Source organism: Cricetulus griseus, chromosome 3, assembly GCF_003668045.3.
Source record: "Cricetulus griseus strain 17A/GY chromosome 3, alternate assembly CriGri-PICRH-1.0, whole genome shotgun sequence".
Taxonomy (NCBI): domain Eukaryota; kingdom Metazoa; phylum Chordata; class Mammalia; order Rodentia; family Cricetidae; genus Cricetulus; species Cricetulus griseus.
Genome location: NC_048596.1, coordinates 223096044 through 223121678, shown reverse-complemented (window position 1 = coordinate 223121678; position 25635 = coordinate 223096044). Strand labels below are relative to the sequence as shown.

Here is a 25635-nt window from a genome sequence, read left to right as displayed (position 1 = left end):
GGGGGAGAGAGGGAAAGCCTAAGAAATGTTATAGGAGGGAGGAGAGGTGTCAAAGGGGAGGGGCAGGGGAGTAAGTAATACATTATTAGAAAATATAGCAGCAAAACCCATCACTTTATAGATTAATTTAAAAAATGGTGAAATTGAGTTTTCTTCTTTCCAAATCCTTTCTTTTTACATCCCCCCCCTCTTTTTTGTTTTTGTTTTTTTTCTATAAGGAAAACTACTACATTGCTGTACTCTGGAGCTTCCAGCAGAGGGTGAATTTTAAGGCGGGAGACTTGGGGATGTACGTGTAGTTCTACTTTCGTAACAGAAAGCTGGTCCTGTGTGATTACCAGCCTTGCACAGGGTCCAAATCCAGAAGGCCTTTGACCCTCGAACACCCCAGACCAGCCTGGACACTGGGCGTAGCTATGCCTCGGGTTCCAGTCTCTGATTGGCTCTGAGAGGTCGACCCCTTGACCAATTAGACCCGGGGGCGTTGTCATAGGGGCGGGTCCTCGGTCTCAAGTGGTGCCTTCAGGGTCTCCCCCTTTGCCAGCGACCCTCGCTCTGGCCTTGGCTGCAGCTCGTGTTCTAGTCTTCCACAGCATCTTCGGGCCCAGACTGGACATGGCTTCTGCTACTATGGCAGCTGCAAGGCGAGGCCTCTGCCTGTCTGTCTCACTTCTCCGGCGTGGTTACCAGACGGAGAGGGGCGTCTACGGTTACCGGCCTAGGAAGGCCGAGAGCAGCGAGCCCCGAGGCGATCATGCACGCCTCTCAGGTTGGGGATGAGGTCGGACACTGTGGGTGGAGGGCAGGAAACTACTTGTGAGGCTTGTGGTAGGGTGCTCTTGAAAGTGTGTACTAGGCACCTGGGAGCTTCTGGCCTGTGAAAGAGGCCTGTGAAAGCTGAGGAGACAGTAGGAGGAGGGGGTGGGAGTTGTTAGTGTTGAAGTCACCCCTCTCTCTAGCTTCCACAATTGAGCATTGTTTCCATGTAGTCTCCTTATCTTTGGGTCCTAGTTGGGGACAGCTTTTCTTTTTCATTCCTCACCCATGAACAAGTGGGAATTTAGCTCTTTGAGGAGATGGGTCTGTGAAAGAAGACACGTTCTAAGATCTCCCAGCTCTTAACCGGATGATGTATTTCCAGGGACAACTTACATACAGATGCCATCTCTGTGCTACTTGCAGGAGGGCAGTTGGTACATGATCCTAGACAACAGTGGTACTTACCATTTGTCCCTTGGACCTAGCTAGCCTTTTACTTTAATTGCAATTTAAGACTGCTGAACTCGCAACCATATTGCTGGTGTGTTTTGACGTATTAGCCAAAGAGAATATCAGTGTTTGGAACTATGTTGTAGCCTCGTATCCAAGAATAATTTCAAGTATTTGGTTTATGCTACAAAGTTGTTATTCTTTGTTTGTCCTCATACAGTAGAAAAGTGCAGGTTATTAGAGAAAACTGTCCGCATCTTTTTAAAAAATTCTATTTACTTATTTGTGATATATCTTTCATGTTTATTTTATGCTTATACATGCAGTGTTTTAGCTGCATATATATATTATGTATACCATGTGCATGCCTAGTGTCACCAGAAGTCATTGGATTCCCTGGAACTGGATGTACAAATGATTGTGAGCCAGCATGTCGGTACTGGGAATCTTATCTCCCGTCCTTTGCAACTATGCTTTTAGCTACTCAGCCATTTATCCAGCCCCCCAGTTAGTTTCTTGTTTGTTTGAAATGGGTCTCATTATGTAACCTTGGCTGGCATGGAATTTGTGTAGACCAGCCTGGCCTCAAATTCAGAGATCTGCCTCCTAAGGGCAGGAATTAAAGGTGTATTCCATCCCCTCCCCCAGCTGGCATCTTTGGTCCTAATATTAATGTTGACATCCCCCTCTATTAGGATTGGTGCATGCCTTTAGTCCTATCACTGAAGAAGCAAAAGCAGCTCCGGTCTCTGAGTCCAATACTATCCTGTTCTACATACCAAGTTCCAGGCCAGCTGAGGCTACAGAGTGAGACCTTGTTTCTTTTTTTTTTAATTAATTAATTTTTTTATTTGATTATTTATTTATTTATTTTTGTTTTTCGAGACAGGGTTTCCTTGTGGCTTTGGAGGCTGTCCTGGAACTAGCTCTTGTAGACCAGGCTGGTCTCAAACTCACAGAGATCCACCTGCCTCTGCCTCACAAGTGCAGGGATTAAAGGCATGTGCCACCAATGCCTGACTGAGACCTTGTTTTATTAAAACAAAAACAAGCAAATAAATCCTCTTTATCTTTTAAGTGCCTGACCAGACCTTTGACTCTTCACACATTGGAACCTTATAATACTTTGCTCTTTATTTTGGGAACCATTGAAAATAAATCTCATCTCTTGCTTTTATGTAGCCCTGGCTGTAAACTGGACTCAAACTCAGAGATCCACCTGCCTCTGCCTGAGTGTTGGTATTAAAAGCATGGGTCACCACATCGGAAACTAGCTAAATTTTTTAGGCAAAGTTTTGATAACTAGATTGTTAATTCTGGCTTTGTAAGGTACATCGTAAATTCAGTGTGTAAAATTCTTTTCTGTGTTATTTGAACCTATAACCCTACCTACTGAGCTACTTCTTGCCTCCCCATAATTCATATCCATTATTCTTCAACTTACAAGTCTATTAACAGTGCTTAAAATTCCAGTTCCAGCCGGGTGTTGGTGGCGCATGCCTTTAATCCCAGCACTCGGGAGGCAGAGGCAGGCGGATCTCTGTGAGTTCGAGGCCAGCCTGGTCTCCAGAGCGAGTGCCAGGATAGGCTCCAAAGCTACACAGAGAAACCCTGTCTCGAAAAAAAAAAAAATTTCAGTTCCTAGCTCTGTATCTTTTCTCTTTACCCAGGTTCTAGTTCAGTGACCTTATGTAAGGTTCAGAAACATGACCCCCAGTTTTCTTTTTATAGTGTTGGAGATCAAAATGAGGGCCTTGTGCATGCTAGGCAAGTTCTGTACCACTGAGCTATAGGCTAAGAATTATGTGAGTGTGCGTATGTGTGTGTCCGTCCACCTTTGGCTAGTCATAAGAGATGTATGTTATATATGAAGAGACAAAACCTTCAAGGTTATGCTACTGGACACTCAGTTACTGTGATTGCCTTTGAGCTTTTCTTTCACATCCTACTGACCTAACGAATTAAGCTTGTCATGGAAAAACCTAGGCTAATGGTTACTATTTGGAAAACTGTATGAGAATCACTTTGGGGACTTCAGGCTGGTACAATTAGAAAAATATCTCCGGAGTTGATTTTTTTGTATAAGTTCTTCTCTCTTCCCTTATCACCAAATCACTTTCCACATCCTAGTAACAGAGAACTTGCCTTATTAGGAGATAATAACATCTGGAAGTTCAGTGTTGAATTATAACTTCATGGGTATGATCTCACGTGCACTAGGGCCACTGTGAGGAAAGAGAAAAGTCAATGATAGAAACCATTATTTGTGTCATAATTGTAGTATCTGGCTTAAGGAATTTTGTTGGGAAGGATAATAATGCTTTTTACTTTATTTTTAAAAAATACTTTGAGTAAACCTTAAAGGCTAATGGGGTAAATTTATCTATAACTTTTTATAGGTTATCATTAATCTTTTGGACTGCATGGGAAAAGGGGAAGAAGAGAGTTGCATTCATGACTTATATTCCCATGACATTGGCCATAACTTGGTCAATAGCTACCTTTGTCTGTCTGTAATGGAGACTAAGAAACACAGTTTTTACTTAGGGTGGCCATGCATCAGCTAAGAATTATCTAATTATCTTGAAGGAGGGGAAAGGCAGATGGCAGTGGCTACCAAAGTTCTACCCTGAATTTCTCTAAATTTTTCTTTCATACACACTGTTTTTCCTCTTAGCCTATGAATCTGACTCAGCATCATTATCTGGCATGTGTGCAGTCTACTACTTAACAGGGCTGGCCATAGCTCAGTCTAGCATTTTATGAACTCTATCACCCACTCTATATATGCACATTCAGTACTGTGGTGTGTTTGTTTTTCTGGCCAGAGTTAGGAATATTTTTGACAATATAGGTTTCTTTTAAAAAGTTGCAGTCATTGTTTCTGGTTATTCCATGTGCCCATTGCTTAGGTCAAAAGCTTATCTAGCCAGGAAAATGTACATACTTTTAACCCTACTACTCAGGAGGCAGAGGTGGCCAGAGTTCCAAAGCCAGACTGGTTTACATAACAAGTTAAGTTCTAGATCCCGATGAAAAGAGAAAACAAAAAAGAAAGAAAAATTCATTGAGAAAAGAGTTAAGCTTGAGAAGTCTGGTCTCTTATTATCTCTGTTCTGTAAATTTAATGGTATTTGACTTTAGATTCTGAATTACAGATTTTTGTATGAAGGTAACACTTTGTTTTTTGTTTTTTGAGACAGGGTTTCTCTGTGTAGCTTTGGAGCCTATCCTGGCACTCACTCTAGAGACTAGGCTGGCCTTGAACTCACAGAACACTTTCTTTTTTTTAAGATAGGGTCTCACTATGTAACCCTTTCTGACTTTGGATTTGCTCTATAGACCAGGCTGGCCTTGAACTCAGATCTGATTATCTCTGCTTCCTAGATAAAGGTATGTTCCACCTGGCTGTCTGGCTGTACTCTTTTTGTTCGTTTGTTTGTTTTGTTTTTGTTTTTTTCGAGACAAGGTTTCTCTAAGTCCATGTTTTGTTGTTGTTTTTTGCTCTGTCTGTTTGTATGTTGGGGGGTATGGTATGTGTATGTGTGTAATTTTGGGGGGAGTAAATTGAGCGGTTCATTTTTTATGTGTGTGTGTGTGTGTGTGTGTGTGTGTGTGTGTGTGTGTGTGTGTGTGTTTGCAGAGCTGAACCAGCCCCTTGGACTTCATAAATGACAATATGCTGCATATAAAAGGCTGGTCATACTAGGTGGAGGATGTCTCCACTAAGATTCAAATGCTGTGTCTTCTTTCACCTCATTAGGACTTAGAAACTTGAACAATATAGACAATGTATTGTTTATACCTAAATCTCTGGTGTCTACCATAGTACTCTGTGCATAGCAGGAACTGAGGATTTGAGAGTTAAAACAAAAACAAAAAGCCCTTGCCACTACTAGGTGCTGTACCCTAAGAAGGCATGTGTCTACTGGACAGCCTCTCTGGAAACACCATTGCTGCTGTTATTTTATTATTTTGGCACTGGGACTCAAACTCAGGACCTATGACACTTGAGACTGGAGTTCTTGCCTCTGAGTCCTGCTCTTTTTTCCCCTTGTTACACTCTATGTTTTAGATGGTAAGATACAGAGTCCCTCTTGTTATCAGTGCTGAATTTCTTTCTTTTTTCTTTTTTTTTTTCCCCGAGACAGGGTTTCTCTGTGGCTTTGGAGGCTGTCCTGGAACTAGCTCTTGTAGACCAGGCTGGTCTCGAACTCACAAAGATCCGCCTGCCTCTGCCTCTGCCTCACAAATGCTGGGATTAAAGGCGTTTGCCACCATCTCCCGGCTCAGTGCTGAATTTCTCTCCATTTGTTTTTCAGATAGTTTTCACTTGACCTCATGCTTTCTTTCTTTCAAAGATTTATTTATTTATTTATTTATTTATTTATTTATTTATTTTTGGTTTTTCGAGACAGGGTTTCTCTGTGTAGCTTTGGAGCCTATCCTGGCACTCGCTCTGGAGACCAGGCTGGCCTCAAACTCATAGAGATCTGCCTGCCTCTGCCTCCCAAGTGCTGGGATTAAAGGCGTGCGCTACCAACGCCCCGCTCAAAGATTTATTTTTGTTTTATGTGTATAGGTGTTTTGTATGTGCTCCTATTTGTGTACCACATGTGCCTGGTGCCAGAAGAGGTCCCTGGGACTGAAGTTACAAAAGGTTGTGAGTCACTTTGTGGGTGCTAGGAATCAAGTCTGGGTCTTCTGGAAAAGCAGCCGGTGTTCTTTATCTCTAAGCCACCTCTCCAGACCCACTGTTTATCTTTGAGTAAGAGGTATAAGGTCAGGGCCCTCTGCTAGCACCAGGCACACATGTAGTGCACAGACATACATGAAAGCAAATCACCCATATACCTCAAGTAAAAATAAAGGTCAAAAAAGAAATCTATATGTATGTGTAATGTTCTTGTATATCCAATTTTTTAAAGCATGGTTTTGCTTTGTGATTCTGGTTGACGTGATAGTTGGTATTGTAGCCTAGACTGGCTTTGAACTCATGGTAGTCCTCCTACCTTAGATACCTGCATGCTGGGATTACAGGAATGTACCATAATGCTAGACTCATGCAGAGTGTGTGTGTGTGTGTGTGTGAGTGTGTGTGTGTGTGTGTGTGTGTGTGTGTGTGTGTGTGTGTGTGTGTGTGTGTGCTTGAGTCTTGCTTGTATAAACAGAACATTGAGTGTTAGGAGAAGATGCCTTTTTAAATATGGGCCAATACATTGTTTCTATGTTTTCTGCTATAAATATAATGTAGTAATTTTGTATTTGTCCATAAATTCTGGATAAGTATCTTTATACTTAGTTCTTTTAATTGGGAGTCTGGGAGCTGGAGTGATGGCTCAATGCTCAACAGCCTTGATGTTCTTTCAGAGAACTGGACTTAGGTTCCCAGCACCTGCTTTGTACAGTTCACAATCTTCTGTAACTCCACTTCCAGAGGATATGACACCCCTCTTCTCGCTTTTGCAGGCACTCGAGCACGTACACACACACACACACACACACACACACACAACTAAATTTTTTTAAATTAAAGAATGAGAATCAGATGAGGCTATGGGCATGTCTTTAGTATTTTTCATGTTTTTCAGTTGCTGTTAAAGTACAGTCTTAATCCAGAAGAATGATTTTCTATTATGCTTATGTATTTAATTGGGGGCATTTATAAAATAGAAGACAAACCTTTCTGGAAGTGGACATTTTGACACTTCATAAGTGACACAGTGGTCAAGCTGGTGACACATATCTGTAATTCATTCACAGGCTAAAATAAGAGGATAACAAATTCAAGGTCAGGCTAGACTATATAGCAGAATCCTGTCTCAAAGGAAAAGCACTAAGAGAGAACGAAGTGAAGGCTACTCAAGGCTGTGCAGCCTCACTCCCTTTCTTCACCCTTCATGTGTTTGTCTTGGTTACTGTCAGTTCCTGCCAAAGGTGCCTATATCATTAACTAAGCCTTCATTTGTACTGAGGATTTAAGGAAATACGAAATTTGCCTTTAGAAACCTCTTGGATTGAGATGATTGTTAGTGTTTTCAGCAGTTAAACTTCCACCCAGGTTGAGTGTTCTTTGTAGTTTACTCTTGGTAATAGCTTGTACTTTAGCCTCAGTAAATCGTAGTTGCCAAATAACTTTATTTATTTGTGTTTGGTATCAAACCTAGAATATTATGCCTCAGTTTTGGATTTATTTATTTAAATTTCCAATTTACATTGGAGGTGAGTTTAAGTATAGTAATTCTCACATATAAATTTTATCCTAAAGGATTTTAGATTTAAAAAAAAATTTTTTGACTTTTACTTTTGTTCTTGCATTTCTTTTTTTTTACATTTGTTTTTATTTAGAAACAGTCATTTTACATATCAATCCCCTAGCCCCCCCCCAACTCCCTTCCCTCTCCCTCCCATCCTCCCATACCCCCTACCAACCCACCCCCCACTGGCTCCCCAAGGATAGTGAGGCCGTCTATGGGGGATCATCAAAGTCTGTCACTTGGGGAAAGGCCTGGGCTCTCCTCCGAGTTTTTTGTTTTTTTGAGACAGGGTTTTCCATGTAGCTCTGGCTATTCTCCTGCCTTGAACTCACAGAGACCCACCTGCTTCTGCCTCTGAGTACTGGGATTAAAGGTGTGTGCCACCACACCCAGCAATAGCTGTTTTTAATGTTCAGTCTAACATCCAAAAACACCTGTACTAACCAGGAAAGAAAGGGGACCAGGTCTTTAGTGTCAGCGTGGAAATAGTGCTTCTCAGTGTTCTTTCCAATTATTTATCACATGTGCAGCTGTTATTACAAATATGTGCTCATGGTTCTAGCTCCTTTCCTGTTTTCTTTCATTTTGCTTCCATGGATTTTAGCTATCATGAAATAAATTTTAAAAAGTAAGGGTGGGAGTCGGAGTGATCACTCAGTGGTTAAGAGCACCGACTGCTCTTCAAGAGGACCCGGGTTCAATTCCCAGCACCCACATGGCAGCTCACAACTGTCTGATCTGACACTCTCACACAGACATACCTGCAGGCAAAACACCAACGCACACAAAATAAAATAAGTAAATAATTAAAAAAAGAAAGTAAGTGTGCTTAGCTAGCACCTGACAATCTTTAACCCTGATATCCACTGGCGAAGCGAGTAGGAACAGCGAGCTAAATATCCTTCTGTGACAAGTGTCTCTGTAGTTTCTGAGCATCTCCCCAATTGTACTATTTCATTCTTCCAATTTAGTTGATCATGGCCTTGCCAGGCTGGTGACAGTATATTGTGAGCATGGCCACAAAGCTGCCCAGATCAACCCTCTCTTCCCTGGACAAGCCCTGCTGGATACTGTTCCTGAAATCCAAGCCCTCGTACAGACACTGCAGGGACCCTTCACTACCACAGGTAAGGCGGCACATGGGCAAGAGAGGGGAACTATCTGTCAGATGAAGTGTCTTGTTCTGTTCTTCAAGAACTGGATGCCCTGAATTAGAAACTTCCATCTCGTGAAGGGACAAAGAAGGACACACTGAGTTGTCTTCACATAGGAGTGGTCTTGTTTCTCTGTGGTTAAAAGTATATAGAGCAGGTTGTTGACAAGGTGGTTCAATGGGTAAAGGTGCCTGCCATCAAGTGGGACACACATAGTAAAAGGAGAGTACCAGCGCCCAAAGTTTCCCTCTGACCTTCATATGTATGTGTGATGGAGTGCACATGGTATCCCCCATATATAAATAACAGTATTTTACAATCCAAACATGTAGGTGCTGCACACTTTGCATATAGATGCTGATTCATTTTCATAACTACTCCTAAAAGTCCTTATTACCATATTTAGTTTAGAGATGGTGTCTCAGTTACTTTGCTACAGCTGTGATAAAACACACCGACCAAGGAAGGCAGCTTACAGAAGGAAGGGCTTATTTGGGCTTATGGTTCCAGAGAGGTAAGAATCCATCACTATTACAGAGGGGAAGTGTGGCAACAGGCAGGCATGAAGCTAGAGCAGCAAGCCTCGAGCACACATTTAGGAGTGGTATGTGGCTTTTAAAATCTCAAAGCCCACTCCTAGTGACATACTTCCTCCAGTGTGGCCTCCTAAACTACCCCAATAGCACCACTATCTGGGGACCAAGTATTCAAATGTCTGAACCTATTGGGGACTTCTCATTCAAACTTCCACCGATGGAAACAGATTCAGAGGACTTAAGTAATATGTAGTTGCTACATGGCAGAGGTAGGGAAACATCTTACGTCTTCTTTCATTTCAAAGCCTAAACCCCCTCATTCCAATTTCTTTCCCAGCCTGGGAACTAAAACAACATCAAAACAAAACAAACAAAAAAATTAGACCACAAGTTATGGTTTTAGGGTTTTATATTATATTATTAGTATTATTGTAGTGCAAGGATGAGACCTGGGATCCTGTGCATGCCAGGCAAGAGCTCTACCACTGAGACATACTCCTACCCCAGGAGTTTCAAGTTTTAGTTTGAAATTACTATAGAGTCAAAACTTGGCATAATATGATAGAGCTGTGTTCTCAAGAAGGTCTTCTCCCCATCTAGTTTTTCTACCTTATGGCCATCAACCAGAGTTTTAACTTTGCCTTTAGAAAAGGTCTAGATGGGTCAGAGGCTATACCTCGGTGGCAGAGTACTTGCTTGTTATGTGAGAGATCCTGGGTATAATTTTTCACAATTTTAAAAGGGAATATTAATAATCATTGATAATGCTTCAGTTTGTAATGGGGTGCTCAGAATTGAAGCAACAACATTGTTCTGCAGCTTATTTTCTGTGTGGTTGATTATTCTTTGAAATGAGCCCTTTGTTCTATTTCACAGGCCTGTTGAACATGGGCAAAGAAGAGGCTTCTCTTGAGGAAGTATTAGCCTATTTGAACCATATCTACTGCGGGCCAATTTCTATTGAAACCACCCAGCTTCAGAGCCAGGAGGAGAAAGACTGGTTCGCCAGAAGGTTTGAGGAGCTGAAAAAGGAGACATTTACCACAGAAGAGCGAAAACAGCTGGCAAAACTATTGCTAGAATCTCAGGTATAAAAAGTACCAGCTAGGGAGAGATGACTGAGCGGTTAAAAGCACTAATGGTTCCTTCTAGAGGACCCAGGTTCAATTCCCAGTACCCATGTGGTGCCTCATAACTGTCTTTACCTCCAGCTCCAGGGCATCCAATGGCTTCTGAGGGCACCTGCACTCATATGCACATACATACATACAACTATAAATAACTAGAAATTATAAAAATAAATGTAGAAATTGCTGGGCGTTGGTGGCACACACCTTTAATCCCAGCACTCGGGAGGCAGAGGCAGGTGGATCTCCGTGAGTTTGAGCCTGGTCTACAAGAGCTAGTTCCAGGACAGCCTCCAAAGCCACAGAGAAACCCTGTCTCGAAAAACAACAACAAAAAAAATGTAGAAATAAGTATGAGCTAATATTAGTGGATCGAGTCTTTTCACTTTCTGTAAAGATAGCTAGCTACTAAAGAGAGGAAAGGGAGACATTAGACCTTGCCCCCTGTCCCTCCTCATTGCTTCAGCACAATAGGCTGAACAACACTTCACCCCACGCAGAAGCAAAGTGTATCAGTAAACATTTGAGCTGTTGGGTTTCCTCAGCATTGAAGTATGTTAATGTATTCATCTGCTTATTTTATAAAACTTAATAAAGTCCTTAGGATTGCATACCTCCTTTTGTGTCCTGAAGAGAATGACAAACTGCTCAGTAGACGTTCTCACAGTCAGTTAGTGGAACCAGGTCATCACCAGGGCTGTGTAAGAGCTCAAGCGTGTCAAACTGGTAAGAACCCGAGTCCCACCAGTTTGAGTATTTGGATCGTGTTAGAGCTTGGTTAAGTGATACTATAGAGCCTCTATGCAAACTAATATGTTGGGCAAGGCAGCAGATAGCTAAATCTGGCCTTAAGTCTGGAAATTAATACATAAGGAGGTTGTTCCCAGATATGTGATTCTACCACTCAGGTTCCTCTCTTTACAGCTCCTGTGTCAAGGGTCTTTAGCAGAGCTGTGTTATACCGTGATGTCTCTCTCCATGGATATGTAGTGAAGGGACACAGATATGACCACTGGAATACTGTGGGGTCTTCTTAAAACACACAGAACTTATCTGCCTTTCACATGAGCACTTGACTGTCTTCCAGCAGCTAATATGTTTGTTCCATAGGAGTTTGACCACTTTTTGGCCACCAAGTTTGCCACAGTGAAGAGATATGGAGGTGAAGGGGCTGAGAGCATGATGGGCTTTTTTCATGAGTTACTGAAATCGTCAGCCTATGGCGGTATAACTGATATCATTATTGGGATGCCCCATAGAGGAAGGCTGAACTTGTTGACAGGCCTCCTGCAGTTACCTCCAGAGGTAAGTTTTCTTTCGATATCTTTTTGTTGTTTTAATGTCCATGTCTTTTTTATAACAATTTTTTAGTTTTCTTTTAAATTATAATATAATCACATCATTTTCCCCCTTCCTTTTTTTCCCTCCATACTCTTTCATATACATCCTTGCTCTCTCTCAGATTCATGGTCTCTTTTTCTCTACACATACCCTACCCTACTTCATACACCCCTAAATAGGTAATATAACCTGCTCAGTCCATATAATGTTACATGTATGTATCTGATCTTAGGGCTAACCACTCAGTATTGGGTAACCAAATGGAGGCTCTTCCCTGAGGGAAGATCATTTCTTTCAGCATTTCCCAGTTGCTTGTCCCAGGTTGAGGTCCCAGGAGCTTCCCCCTTTCCATGTTAGCATGCCCGTTGCTGTTGTTCAGGTCTTGTTTAGGTGGCCATATTGGGGAGACTTCATGGATGTGGCTTTTCTGATGTCTCTAGGAGACTTTCTGTGGCTCTTGCCAGGGTAGGACCAGAGCAGACTAAAACTGATGGTGGTAATTTCCTTTAGAAACTAATGGAGCCTATGAGCAGTTGGTGGGGAGATAGCTTAGTGAATGGGTAGAACTTAATGCTGATAAGTAGACCCGATATTAATTTTTCTGTAATATTCTCATGGATTCTTTCTTCTCCTAGGGAAATTAAGGGTTAGTTTGCTTTAACATGCATGGTGGTCAAGGAATGATAAGCAAAGCTGTCCTCTGCCCTCCCTACCCCAACACACACACATACCATATAAAGGAAAAATAAAGTACCGGGTGGAGCACAGCCCAACATTGGCATTGACAATATTACTGCAAAGCTTAGGCCCCAGCTCCTGCAGAATTCGCCATGTCTCAGTTACTTTTCTGTTGCTGTGAAGAGACACCATGATCAGGGCAACATATACAGGAATTGGTGGCTTGCTTTCAGTTTCCACAACCATCATGGTAGGGAGTAGGGCAGCAGGCAGGCAGGTGGGCATGCATGATGCTGGAGCAGTAAACGAGAGCTTATATCTGATCCCCAAGCACAAGGCATCAAGAGAGCTAAGTGGGAACGGCTTAGCTTTTGAAACCTCGAAGTCCCCCGCCCCACACACACACAGTGACACACCTACTCCAACAAGGACACACCTCTTAATTCTTCCTAAACTATTCCACCAACTGGGAACCAAGCATTCAAATATGTGAGAGTATGGAGGCCACCCTTTTTAACCACCACAGACCAGCCATGTAAGCCAGAGGCAATGGCTTCAAGGATCCAGAAGGCAAGGGACTTCGTAGGAATATCCCATGTACTGCCTTCCACCATGTCCTGGGTCCTTACAGCTGCCCCCTCCTTTAGACTTAGGGGCAGGTTTGGACTTCTTAAAATAGCCTTTCACATATTAGATGCACTTGTTACTGTGAAATAAACTAGTATCCACTAATATCCAATTGCAATGATTTTTGCTGAGACTGGCATGATGAGCCTTGATGACTTGCCACCCAACAGGATTGGAGAGACAATGACTTACATGCCTGCTCCAGAAGCACTCTTCCACAACCTGTATGGTGAAGGTGCCCTGGGGCTTCCAGTCAGGTGATTACTTGAGCTAGCTTTACTGTCCCCTGCCCCTAGTACTGCATTCCCAAGATAATGGCTTTTGGACTAGAGCTGGTCTTTGGATAGCCTGAGTCACTACATTTTCATTCAGCACTTCTGTTGCCATAGTAGCTCGAGTGTTGGTCCTATTCATGTGATACTATCACTCATGTATGGAGAGTAGCCCCAGTACCATGCCTTGTTCAACTCTGTCTTGCAGAACATAGATACCAAAGGACTGCATAGTGGTGCTATGTACTTCCAGTGTTTAGAGTGCATGGGATGTACCACAAAAGCCTCAACTTAAGGTTCTCAGTCACAACAAGTACACTGTACTCAAGATCTTCTCAAGGGAGGCATCTGAATCTGGGAACAGGGCCCTCCATTCAGAAGTCTGGGATCGTCTTTCTCTCTGACCTCTGGACCATGCCTTTTTTCTCGTAAGGATGCCCAGAATCCCAGTGTAGAGCTGGCAGGGTGGAATTTTAGACTTGTATAATATTCTCATAAGCATTTTCTCAACCTGAAGCCTTACACATGTTGGAAAGTACACGGCACTCTCCATAGGGAATGCTTCACCTTTAACTTTGTCATCCAGGGTGTTTGCATCCCTAGGAATTATTTATTGGAAGTACCATGGATGAACCACTGTATTGACAACAGTATTTTGAGAAATTCACCTCTCTGTGCTGAGCCCCAAGGCTGTGATCACAGAGCACTGTGGATCCACCAACATCCATGATGCTCCCTAGGTCTCAAGACTCTCAGTGTATATGAGCTGATAGGGTGGGTGAATTGGTATTGAGCAGAAGGCAGCTGCTTGGCTTTTGACTTCTCCTTCCTTGTGTGGTTTGTGCCATGAACATTCAACCAAGGATAATTGGGTTTTCATGGGATCTGTGGTGTCCCAACACCACAGCCATCAAGAAGGCCCTCAATGTCATCTTTGGCCCAGGATGATGATAACATTTTCAATGTTGGAGCCTGCAAAAGGGGCCCAGGTGGACTGTAGGACAGTCCTGTCATGACAGGGACCCCTTTCCTTCTATTACTATGAAGGAAAACTGTAGCACAAAAAAATAAAAGTTCCAGAGACTGATGTTGGTGTTCAAGCTTCAAGCTGAAGATCAGAAAAGCAAAGCAGCTTGCCACTAGCTCTTACACTAGTTCAGAATGAAAGGCAATCCTGGCTCCATTAAACCTCAGAGTGTAACTTCTTAGTATGGCTGGATAATCCTGAGACTTCAATGCCTCCTATCCTCAATGTGGCTAGAGAATGAATACCTGATACTGACAACTGAAGACCCTGCTCCTATCTTTTATACACCTTTGTACTGGGATTAAAGGTTTGTGATCCCAGGTGCTGAGATCATATTTGTGTGAGCTGTTTCTCTTTAGGACTGGATCAGTCTTGTGTAGATCTGTGTGGCCTTGGACTCACAGAGATTCATCTGCCTCTTAATTCTGAGTCCTAGGATTAAAGGTGTGTATCACCACCTCCTAGATTCTGGCTGCTGGGGTTAAAGGTGTGTATCACCACTGCCTGATCTATATAGCTTGTGGCTGACTTTGCTTTTTGAATCCTCAGGCAAGCTTTAATAAATCATGAATAATATATCACCACAGAAAACATTTAATGTATACTTCCTTGATTTATTTTTCCTTTCAGTTATGTGTGAAGATTCTTTTCTAGCCTGCAGTGAGTTCCTTTGGCAGTGGTCAAACTTCATATTCTTCTCAGTCCATGATATGGACCTGTTTTATTTTGTTGTTGTTTGTTTGTTTTAATTTTCCAGGGCTAGTGACATCCAGGGAACCTTTCTGTCTTAGAGCAGGGATAGCCTGTAGCCCTCACTTCCAGCTGGCTTTATGAGAGGCCTAGACAACCTGTCACCATCACTCTTAACTAAGACCTGTCTGGGCTATGGTAGCAGGGATACTTGACTAGAGGGATTAGGAATTTCCTATACAGCTGAGGGTGTCTGGAGATCTGAGTAAGGGCTTCTGGGTCAGCCACAGAATGGGGATCTGCTTACCTCACTGTCTACTGAAACCCTGATACCTGAGCAGGCCTGAGAATACTCCATGTTCTCCATTGCTAGGCTTTGAGTCTACTGGGGTGTCTGGTGGAAATCACCTTCCAGCCACATTTCAGGGAAATGTTTTTCTGGCAGAAGGGTCCCATATCTGACTAGAGTGCCCATCGTGCTTTGGGTTTGTGTTTCCTGTGAGTTTTTTTTTTTAATCTATCTGTACATAACTGTTCAAATGCTAAGTTCAGAGCCAATGGAAGGGTCAATTGTGTGTCTGTCATTGTGCAGGTGACCCAAACCAGTGTGTGTGTGTGTGTGTGTGTGTGTGTGTGACAGAGAGAGAGAGAGAGAGAGAGAGAGAGAGAGAGAGAGAGAGAGAGAGATATCTTTGGTCTCATAAAGACACACTATTAGCGTTTCGAAGGGAAGGTCCCAAGTTTGCTTGATGTGTGAGTGTCACATCCCCACCATCCTCAACATGCCTTTGGCAATAGTGTCACATGGACAGTGTCTAGAGTAGAATGAAGTGGGCAGTTCATCTTATTTGCAGGACCCATGTTAATGTTCAGATGCAAATAAGCAGAATCTAGTGGGAAAAGCTATGAGGTCCATGCACATTTGAGTGAGATGTGGCCCCCTGGCTTTCTCAGATGAGAAGGGAGGAGCAGGAAGAAACATAAGGCTCTCTGCACTCATCATCTCAGTGGAAATCCCAGAGAGGCATGATTCCCACACATCCTAAGCACCCTGCACATTCCTTCCAGGGACCTGCCTCTGGCACTTGGGTTACATGGTTGGAGAACAGAAGATAAGTAAAGGAATTTGCTGAAAACCAAGAAAAAAGAAGAAAAGAACCTTGGAAAAAGTAGAGCATGGGATTGGGAGATGACTCCACTCCAAGTTCTTGCTTACAAGCATAAGGACCTTAGTTTGATATCCAGAAGCCACATGAAAAAACAAAAACAAAAACAAAAGCAAACCCCAAACAGCATTTCAAAAATAGTCAATGAAATCAAAATTTACTACTTCAGAATCAATAACTTCTTGGTGAAAGACCCCCAGACCCCTAAGGGCCTCAGGATCCCGAGGAGCCCCCGAGACTCAGAAACCAGACCAAGAGCTGCAAAAGCAAGAGGGTTTATTGAATGAATGTGCATTCAGGTGTCAGCAATATTGGGGAAGCTGCACACCCCAGCATGGGGTGTAAGCTCCTTATATAGGAAAAAACCACAGATCAGCATATAGGCAAGGGGCACAAAGTGATTGATTACAAAGTATGATCTCATGTTAGAGTGGTCACCCAGGTGTGACATGCTTTTCTACAAACGAAAAACCACAGAACATACCCTGAAAAAAGTCCTTGATTGTCTGTTGGCCAGCCAGGTGTGACCCAAAAGGATTGTTTGTCTGCCCTCGGGTTGGGGCCAACTTCCTTGTCCTGGGCCAAGGCCTGTGGAAAATTTTTTCTCTCTGTGAACTAAAATCTTTCAAAATTTTTTCTCTCAGCAAACTAAAATCTTTCATTGGAAGCCATAGTAACGCTTTAATATGGTTAAGACTGGAGAAATTTCAAAGTAGAAATCTGGTTTGGTAGAAAGCTAATTAAAATTTCCACCTTCCTCAAACAGAATTACAAAAAGACTAAATTGTGCTTACAATTTACGGAGATATGGTGACTGGAATCACTGCTAATGATTACATATTTTAAGTGACATAAGGCAGAGGTAACTACTATTTGCTTTGCATTGGATTCCTCTTAAAATAGTGCCACTAGGAGCCAGGTGTTGATGGCTCACACATTTAATCCCAGCACTTGGGAGGCAGAGGCAGGTGGATCTCTGTGAGTTCAAGACCAGCCTGGTCTACAAGAGATAGTTCCAGGATAGCCTCCAAAGTCAGAGAAATCCCGTCTCGAACTTCCCCCCCACCAAAAAAAAAAAAAAAATAGTGCTACTAGGGTCTGGAGAAATGTATAGGTAGTGGTTATAAATCCATGACTATCTTTGAATAATGTATGCTTGTAATAACTATAAAAGAATTTATATAATGCTTATCTTTCTTTAAGCTCATCTTAGACTCCACTGTAATAAGACTTACTTTATATCTTATGTTTCTTCTAATAGCTGATGTTCCGTAAAATGCGAGGCTTAAGTGAATTTCCAGAGAATGTCTCAGCCACTGGAGATGTCCTGTCTCATCTGACCTCCTCAGTGGACCTAGACTTTGGTGCTCACCATCCCCTCCATGTGACAATGTTACCTAATCCCTCACATTTGGAAGCTGTTAACCCTGTGGCTGTAGGGAAAACTCGTGGCAGGCAGCAGTCTCGGGAAGATGGTGACTACTCACTACACAGTTCTGCTCAGCCTGGGGACAAAGTCATTTGCCTCCAGGTATGTGAGTTTGAGAAAGGGAGAAAAAAAAAAAAAACTGGAGATAACATTGTCTGTGTTGGTGGATAATGACAGGAGATTGCAGATATTCAAGTGGAAAGTGAAGTGAAGTGACATTTTGAGAAAAGAGGATTCTGGAGCTTAAATTTTCATCTTAAAATTTCCATGATATTCCGGGCGTTGGTGGCGCACGCCTTTAATCCCAGCACTGGAGAGGCAGAGGCAGGCAGATCTCTGTGAGTTCGAGGCCAGCCTGGTCTCCAGAGCGAGTGCCAGGATAGGCTCCAAAGCTACACAGAGAAACCCTGTCTCGAAAAACAAAACAAAACAAAACAAAATTCCATGATATGTTTATTATTTGCAGCAGGTTTAGAAACTTGTCTACCAAGTTTCATGGTGATATTCTGATCTTTCAGCTTTGAATATCCTAAAAAGATTAGCACATTTTGGACATCCTTTCATAATAATATTTTGATTTTCAAAATAGTACTTTTCTACTTATATGTGATTGTCTGTCTTCCTGCACCCTGGCTTTAATGCATGCCATCACTTTATTCTCTTATATTCAGGATAGTGGGCAGGATTCAGTGTTGGGAGCTACTTCTCTTTGTCTCTTTCTCGGGGTGAGTGCCTGGGGAGAGGAAGAGCACAGAGATGTTCACTGTTCCTCATAGAATTGTATGTGTGTGTGTGTGAGATGTGTGTGGGAGTATGCATGCCACAATATGCATGTGGAGGTCAGAGAACAATATTGTGGAGTCAGTTCTGTCTTGCTATCTGTATCTGAGTTCCAGAGATCCAACTCAGGTCCTCAGGTTTGCGAGGTAAGCACTTTTACCCTCTGTGTCATCTCCTGGTCCTGTTTCTCATATCTTAAGGCTATTTTCATGCAAAATTTCCTAGAGCTGAAGCTGACCCTGTTGCTCAGTGGTAGAGTGCTTGCCTAGAAGGCATGGGACCCTGGGTTCAATCCCTAGCAGAGAAAACAAATCCTAGAGTGATGCTTTTATTGCATATATAGTAGCCATTCTGCCCATGCTAGAATAGGTGCTGCTATAGATGCTAGAATGTTTGTGGAAGTGAGGAATCGGATGTAAGAGGTGGGATGGGTGAGGTGATACAGTGTTAACAGAGAAATGATAAGGCATCTTTGAAAAGTGCTTTGAGATGAGTTTAAACACAATAAGAAATCCTGAAACCTGTATCAGGAGAGTCATGAGAATGTGGTTGTTGGTATCCTATTAATATTTTAAAACAGTTTGTTTCTATCAAGAAATCTAACTTTATTAATTCCTTATTTCCTCCATCTCACATGTGTTTTAGGTTCATGGTGATGCTTCCTTCTGTGGTCAAGGGATTGTTCTTGAAACATTCACACTCTCTAATCTCCCACATTTCAGAATTGGTGGGAGTATCCATCTAATAGTCAATAACCAGCTGGGTTACACCACTCCAGCAGAAAGAGGAAGGTCTTCCTTATACAGCAGTGATATTGGTATGTAGCACACTAGAATTGACATTGCTATGTCAGCCAGACCAGGAATTTGCAGAGAAACTTCTAGTTCATTCAGAACAATGAGTCTTGCTGGTTATCCCATTTTAATTTTAATTATTTTTGAGGTAGGGTTTCTCTGTATAACATCCTTGACCATCCTGCAACTCACTCTGTAGACCAGGCTGGCCTTGAACTCACAAAGATCTGCTTGCCTCTGCCTCCTGACCAAGGTAACTTATAAAAAGAAAGCATGTAACTGAGGGTTTGCTAACAGTTTCAGATGGTGAGTCCATGGCCAGACTTGTGGGACTCATGACAGGAGGCAGGTGGAGTAGTAGCTGAGAGCTTACATCTGACCAACAAGCATGTGTGAGAGAGTGAGAGACTGGGCCTGGCATGGGCTTTTGAAACCTAGAAGCCCATGGGGACTTTTCTTAAGTGCTGGAATTAAAGATGTGTGCCACCTCTACCAGCCATTTTAATTGTTTGAATCTAGATATGGTCAGTAGTTGCCAAAAATTACCAAGGTAACATCCATATTTTTAGTTTGAGTATGCTATTTGTTAATTTTATATGATGATAGTTGAACACAAGGCATCATGAATGGTATGCATTCGAGTGTTATGCATATTAGACAAGGACCCATCCACAGAGCTACACTTCAGCCTCAACTATGAGCTTTTAAATCAAAGGAAACTAGACAAGGATGGAGCCGAGAGTGTTTAATAGCATATTGCTTACATAGTCAATTGGTTTATCTGGTAGAAACCAAAGAGCAGTGTGGTTGGTGCATTAATAGAGTAATTACTTTTAGACTATTCAAATTTAGAGTGCTCAGAGTCTCAGTAAAAAAAGGCTGTGTTCTCTCAGTAAATTTGCAAAATGGTTTAGTTGGAAATAGACCAGGTGGTGGTTGCCTATGCTTTTAATCCCAGCACTCGGGAGGCAGAGGCAGTTGGATTTCTGTGAGTTCGAGGCCAGCCTGGTCTACGGAGTGAGTTCCAGGACAGACAGGGCTCCTCCATCACTTCATTTGTACTCCAGGAGCTCGGCCCAATGGTTAGCTCTGGATTTCTGCATCTGCTTTCATCTGTTTCTGGAAGAGATTTCTAGCTTCTCAGGGGTTGTAGATTGTAGGCTGGCTACAAAGCAGGGCTTTTATAGTTCACAAAATTATTCAGGCACTGTCAGTCACTTCTATAACTAGAGTCTGGACCCTTTAAATTGTCTGACACAGGAAGGATACTTTCCAGAACTCTCTTGGGAGAAAAATCTTTTTCTAGGATTCATTCTTTAATGACTATTTGTCTCAGGAAGAAAGATAATCGTAGTAATAACAATAACAAAATAAATGTTAACTGTCACTATATAAGATACCATGACACATTGACACTATATTCCTTAGTTCAGGAAATCTTGACCATGTCACTCAGAGCCCAGACTCATTTATTAATTTATTTTTGAATTTTATCTTATTTTTATTTTATTTTATGTGTATGAGTGTTTTGCCTACACGTATGTTTCTGCACCATGCATGCAGTAGCTGTGGAGACCAAAAAAGTGTTGGGTCCCACTGTGACTGGCATTACAGACAGTTGTCAGCTACCGTGTGGGTGCTGGAACTCAAATCCAGGTCCTCAGGAAGAGCAGTCAGTGCTCTTAACCTTGCTCTCTAGCTTTTTAGACTGAGGTTTCTATGTCTTCCAATGTCTCACAGTCAGTCATAGAACTAACTGAGTCTATTCATCTAGACTACAGAGCTTGCATTCTTAAAACACAGGCTAAACTACCTCTGCATTGCAGGGCTGTCTTTTCACTTAGGCAAGTAGGTGTTGAGAAATGGGTAATATTAGCCCATGTTAACTGGCCCTTTTTATCTTGGTCTTACCTTCTTTAGGAAAGCTAGTAGGCTGTGCCATCATCCACGTCAATGGAGACAGTCCAGAGGAAGTGGTCCGGGCCACACGACTTGCTTTTGAATATCAGCGCCAGTTCCGAAAGGATGTAATTGTTGATTTGTTATGCTATAGGCAGTGGGGTCATAATGAACTGGATGAACCTTTCTTCACCAACCCAGTGATGTACAAAATCATCAGGTACCATCAGAAATTTCCCTTTAATATATAGGCTAACCTCCTCCTCAATTAATCATTCATTTTTGTGGTGATGGAGGTGTGTGTGTGTGTGTGTGTGTGTGTGTGTGTGTGTGTGTGTGTGTGTGTATGTGCGTGAGCGTGTGCATGCATGCATGCATGCAGAGGTCAGAGGACAACTTGTGGTAGTTGGTTCTTTCCATGCTGGTCCTTTGGAACAAACCCAGGTGCCCATAGCAGCTGAACTATCTTGTCAGCCTGCATCCCCATTGTTGTCTTTTTAATTTTTTTTCACATTCCTGTTTGGTCTTCCTTCCTTCCTTCCTTCCTTCCTTCCTTCCTTCCTTCCTTCCTTCCTTCCTTCCTTCCTTCCTTTCTTTTTTCTTTTCTTTTTTTTTGTTTTTTGAGACAGGGCTTTTCAGTGTATCCTTGGCTGTCCTGGGACTTTCTCTGTAGACCAGGCTGGCCTTGAACTCACAGAGATCCTCTTGCCTCTGCCTCCCAAGCGCTGAGATTGAAGGAGTGTGCAACCACAGCCTGGCTCCATTATCTTCTGATAGAAACTTTGAAGTGGGATGAACAGTTAAACTGCCTGTCCTGCGGAAATCAGAGTGGTCGTCTTACAAGGCTAGGGGTACACATATTCTTCATACTTCTTGTCTCCTCATTAAGTAGAAAGTGGGCAACTTCACTTACTTAGCAGATTGCAAGACTAGGGAAGAAGACTGGGTAGAACCTTGCTTGAGGCTAGTTAGTATGACTAGTTAGTATTATGATTCATTTCTTTAAACTGTATCCGAGGACCTTCTTCTCCCTTGTCAGGAAATGGCTTAGATATTGTTTTTTAACTTATCTGTAGGTAGGTTGGGGAGAGAAATAGAGTTATCTTGAAGAATGCCACTTACCTCCTATGACACAGGACTCTTTAGTGGTCTAGAGTTTACCAATTAGGTTAGACTAACTAGCCTCCCCAGCCATTGTATTTTATTTTAATTTATGTGTGCTTATCCATGTGAATATGTATACACATATATGTGAGCAGGTTCCCACAGAGGCTAAAAGAGGGTGTCTTGTCCCTTAAAGCTGGAGTTACAGGCATTTGTGAGCCACCTGACATGGATGCTGAGATCTGAACTCTAAATTGTTGAAGTGTGTCTCCAGCCTCCTGCAGTAGTTTGAAAAGAATAATTCTGTAATATTTAATATATTATGTTGTTTTACAGCTACTGTCTCTATATCTAGTTCCAGAACATTTCTTTTTTGTTTGTTTGGGTTTCTTTTTGTTTTATTTTTATTTATTTATTTATTTATTTATTTATTTATTTATTTTGTGTGTCTTGGTTTTTGTTTCTCGGTGAAACAGTCCTAGCTATCCTGGAACTTGCTCTTACAGACCAGGCTGGCCTCGACTCACAGAGATTCACCTGCCTCTGCCTCTTGAGTGCTGGGATTAAAGGTGTGCACCACCAATCCCGCTAATGATTATCTTTTATAATTGTATGTATTTGATTGACCCTGTCTTTCTTTCCAACAGAGCCCGAAAGAGCATCCCTGACACATATGCAGAGCACCTCATTGCCAGTGGACTCATGACCCAGGAGGAGGTTTCTGACATAAAAAGCTCCTACTACACCAAGTTAAACGACCACTTAACCAATGTGGCCCACTACAGCCCTCCTGCCACTAACCTGCAGGCCCACTGGCAGGGCCTGGTACAGCCAGAAGCACACATCACCACCTGGGACACAGGTGTGCCTCTAGAGCTCCTTCGCTTTATTGGTGTGAAGTCTGTGGAGGTTCCAGAGGAACTACAGTTGCATAACCATCTTCTCAAGATGTATGTTCAGGTGGGATGCCTTGACATCACCTTTCACCACTTTTTATTAAACTGTGTTGTTCTGATGCTTTTGGTTGCTAATTTGAGAAATATTTGTTGTTTGTTATTGTGTTGTAGCAACTGATCCTCATGTTGTTTTAATGCTATGATTTAGTAGATTCAGATTTTCTTTTTTTTTAAGATTTTATTTATTATGTATACAACATTCTGCTTCCATGTATATCTGCACACCAGAAGAGGGCCCCAGATCTCATTATAGATGGTTGTGAGCCACCATGTGGTTGCTGGGAATTGAACTCAGGACCTCTGGAAAAGCAGTCAGTGAGTGCTCTTAATGTCTGAGCCATCTCTCCAGCCCCAGATTTTCTTCACTTCTGTTTTCCTCTAAGGCAATTTTATGTGTGCTGAGCATATTATATATATAAGAAATGCATGCTCATTTTTAAAAAATACAGAAATACATCTCATTTTTCTAAGTAGGGGATAGAAAACACTATAATTCTTTCAGGTAGCTTAAATAAAATAATAAATATCAACACATGTACCCCAAAGGTGACCATTTATGCCCATAAGCATTTTAAGGTTTTATATACTGTCTTATGTCAAACATCCTGGTTTGCCTACAGTGGATGTTTTAGAGTGTGGGACTTTCTGTTGTTAAAACTAAGAAAACATGGCTGGAGAGATGGCTCAGAGGTTAAGAGAACTGGCTGCTCTTCCAGAGGTCCTGAGGTCAATTCCCAGCAACCACATGGTGGCTCACAACCATCTATAATGAGATCTGGTGCCCTCTTTTGGCGTCCAGACAGAACACTGTATATATAATAAATAAATAAATCTTAGAAAAAAAAACATAGGAAAACAAAGAGTTAAAGGTCTTTAACTTCCTTAAGCATGGATGTAGGAACTGTGCCTACTGAATTATTTTAAAATACTACCTTTGTTTTTAAGTTTTTATTTTAGCAGAACACTTTAAATTTTTTTAAATTTTTATTTCATGTGCATCAGTGTTTTGCCTACATGTATGTCTGTGAGGGTGTCAGATGCTCTGGAACTGGGGTTACAGACAGTTGTGAGCTGTTATGTTGGTGCTGGGAATAGAACCAGATCCTCTGGAAGAGTAGCTCGTGCTCTTCACCACTGAGCCATCTCTTCTGCCCTATTTTAGCAGAACTCTTACAAACAAAATGCACTCACCATCTGGATTAAATAGAAAATTTGGGGCTGGAGAGATGGTCTAGCAGTTAAGAGCACTGGCTGCTCCTTCCTAAGATCTGGAATGTAAGCAAAACACTCATACATGAAAAATAAAATAAAAATAAATAAATCTTTAAAAAAGAAATACAAAATTGCAAGTTAAGTTTCCTCTCTGCTTCTGTCTCCCCAAACCTCAGCAGAAGTGACCACTACCTGATGCATGCTTATTTTGCCAGTTTTAAAACTGTATGTAACACATGGAGTATTTGCCTGCCAGATCTAAAGCCCTGGGTTCAGACCCCAATGCTGGAGAAAAAAAGACAAAGAAAAGAAAAAGATGGAAATGGTTCTTTTTAAAAATTATTCTTAAAAATAGTTTTATTCATATTATTTTATGTGTGTGAGTGCTTTGCCTGCATATAAGCATATGTACCACTTTCAAGCATGGTGCCTGTGGAGGTCACATGAGATATCAGATACTTCAGGCCTGCAATTATAGATGTTTGTGTATCACCATGTGCATGCTGGGAATTGAACCTGGGTCCTTTGCAAAAGCGAGAAGTATTCTTAACAGCTGAGCTATCTCTCCAGCCCTCAGGATACGGATTCTTAAAGGTTTGTTTTATTCTCTTCTTTTCCTTTTTTTTCAGTCAAGAATGGAGAAGGTGAAGAGTGGAACAGATTTAGACTGGGCTACAGCAGAAACCCTTGCCTTGGGCTCCTTACTTGCTCAAGGTAAGACATTGCTGTTTAGCCGCACAGCTGGTAGGAATGCTCTGAGCTATACTTACGTGTGATCTTCTGAGTGTCAATGGCCACTTGTCACTTTCATTGATTAGAGGGTTTCTAAAATATCTTACCTGACAATAGTCCTTAGTTAGAAGGCATGTTGAACACTTCCATAGATGTACTGCAAAGATGTTTCTCTAAAAATTGTAGGGCCAGAAATGACTCTCCATTCTTAGAATTTTTACATTGACTATTCACCTTCAGAAATAGGAAAGATATGTACATACACACATATAAAAATTTACTACTTTTAATTATGTGTATTTGTTTGTCCATATATAGGTATGTGCACATACTAGTGCCCAAGGAGGTCAGAGTCTTCAGATCCCTCTGTAGCTGGAGTTACAGGCAGTTGCAAGCAGCTTCATATGGGTGCTGGGAACTGAACTCAGAAAAGCAGCAAGTGGTCTTAACCAGTGAGCCATCTCTCCAGCATCAGGAAAGATATATTTTAGAAGGGAGAATCTATTGTCCTAAGGAAAATTCATATCCTAAGGAATGAGCCAGTGTATGATATCAGATAACTGTGTGACAGTACTTACCTATAGCCAAGCTCCACAGGAGACAGAGCCTGGGAGTTCAAAACCAGTGGTGACAGCATTGGGAGAT

General features: G+C 42.0%; 1 protein-coding gene across 2 annotated transcripts in view; it reads left to right on the top strand.

Annotated features, from left to right (window-relative positions):
• The first annotated feature begins 504 nt into the window (after positions 1-504).
• Positions 505-25635, top strand: part of Dhtkd1 (dehydrogenase E1 and transketolase domain containing 1) — a 36877-nt gene continuing 11746 nt past the window's right edge. For both annotated transcript variants that reach the window (XM_027405175.2, XM_035442831.1), the window contains exons 1-9: positions 505-769; positions 8438-8593; positions 10033-10244; positions 11394-11588; positions 17346-17615; positions 18939-19110; positions 21008-21206; positions 22738-23050; positions 24888-24972. In XM_027405175.2, coding sequence (XP_027260976.1) covers positions 616-769; positions 8438-8593; positions 10033-10244; positions 11394-11588; positions 17346-17615; positions 18939-19110; positions 21008-21206; positions 22738-23050; positions 24888-24972 — 1756 coding nt within the window. In that variant the 5' untranslated portion in view covers positions 505-615. The remainder of the gene's footprint in view (positions 770-8437; positions 8594-10032; positions 10245-11393; positions 11589-17345; positions 17616-18938; positions 19111-21007; positions 21207-22737; positions 23051-24887; positions 24973-25635) is intronic.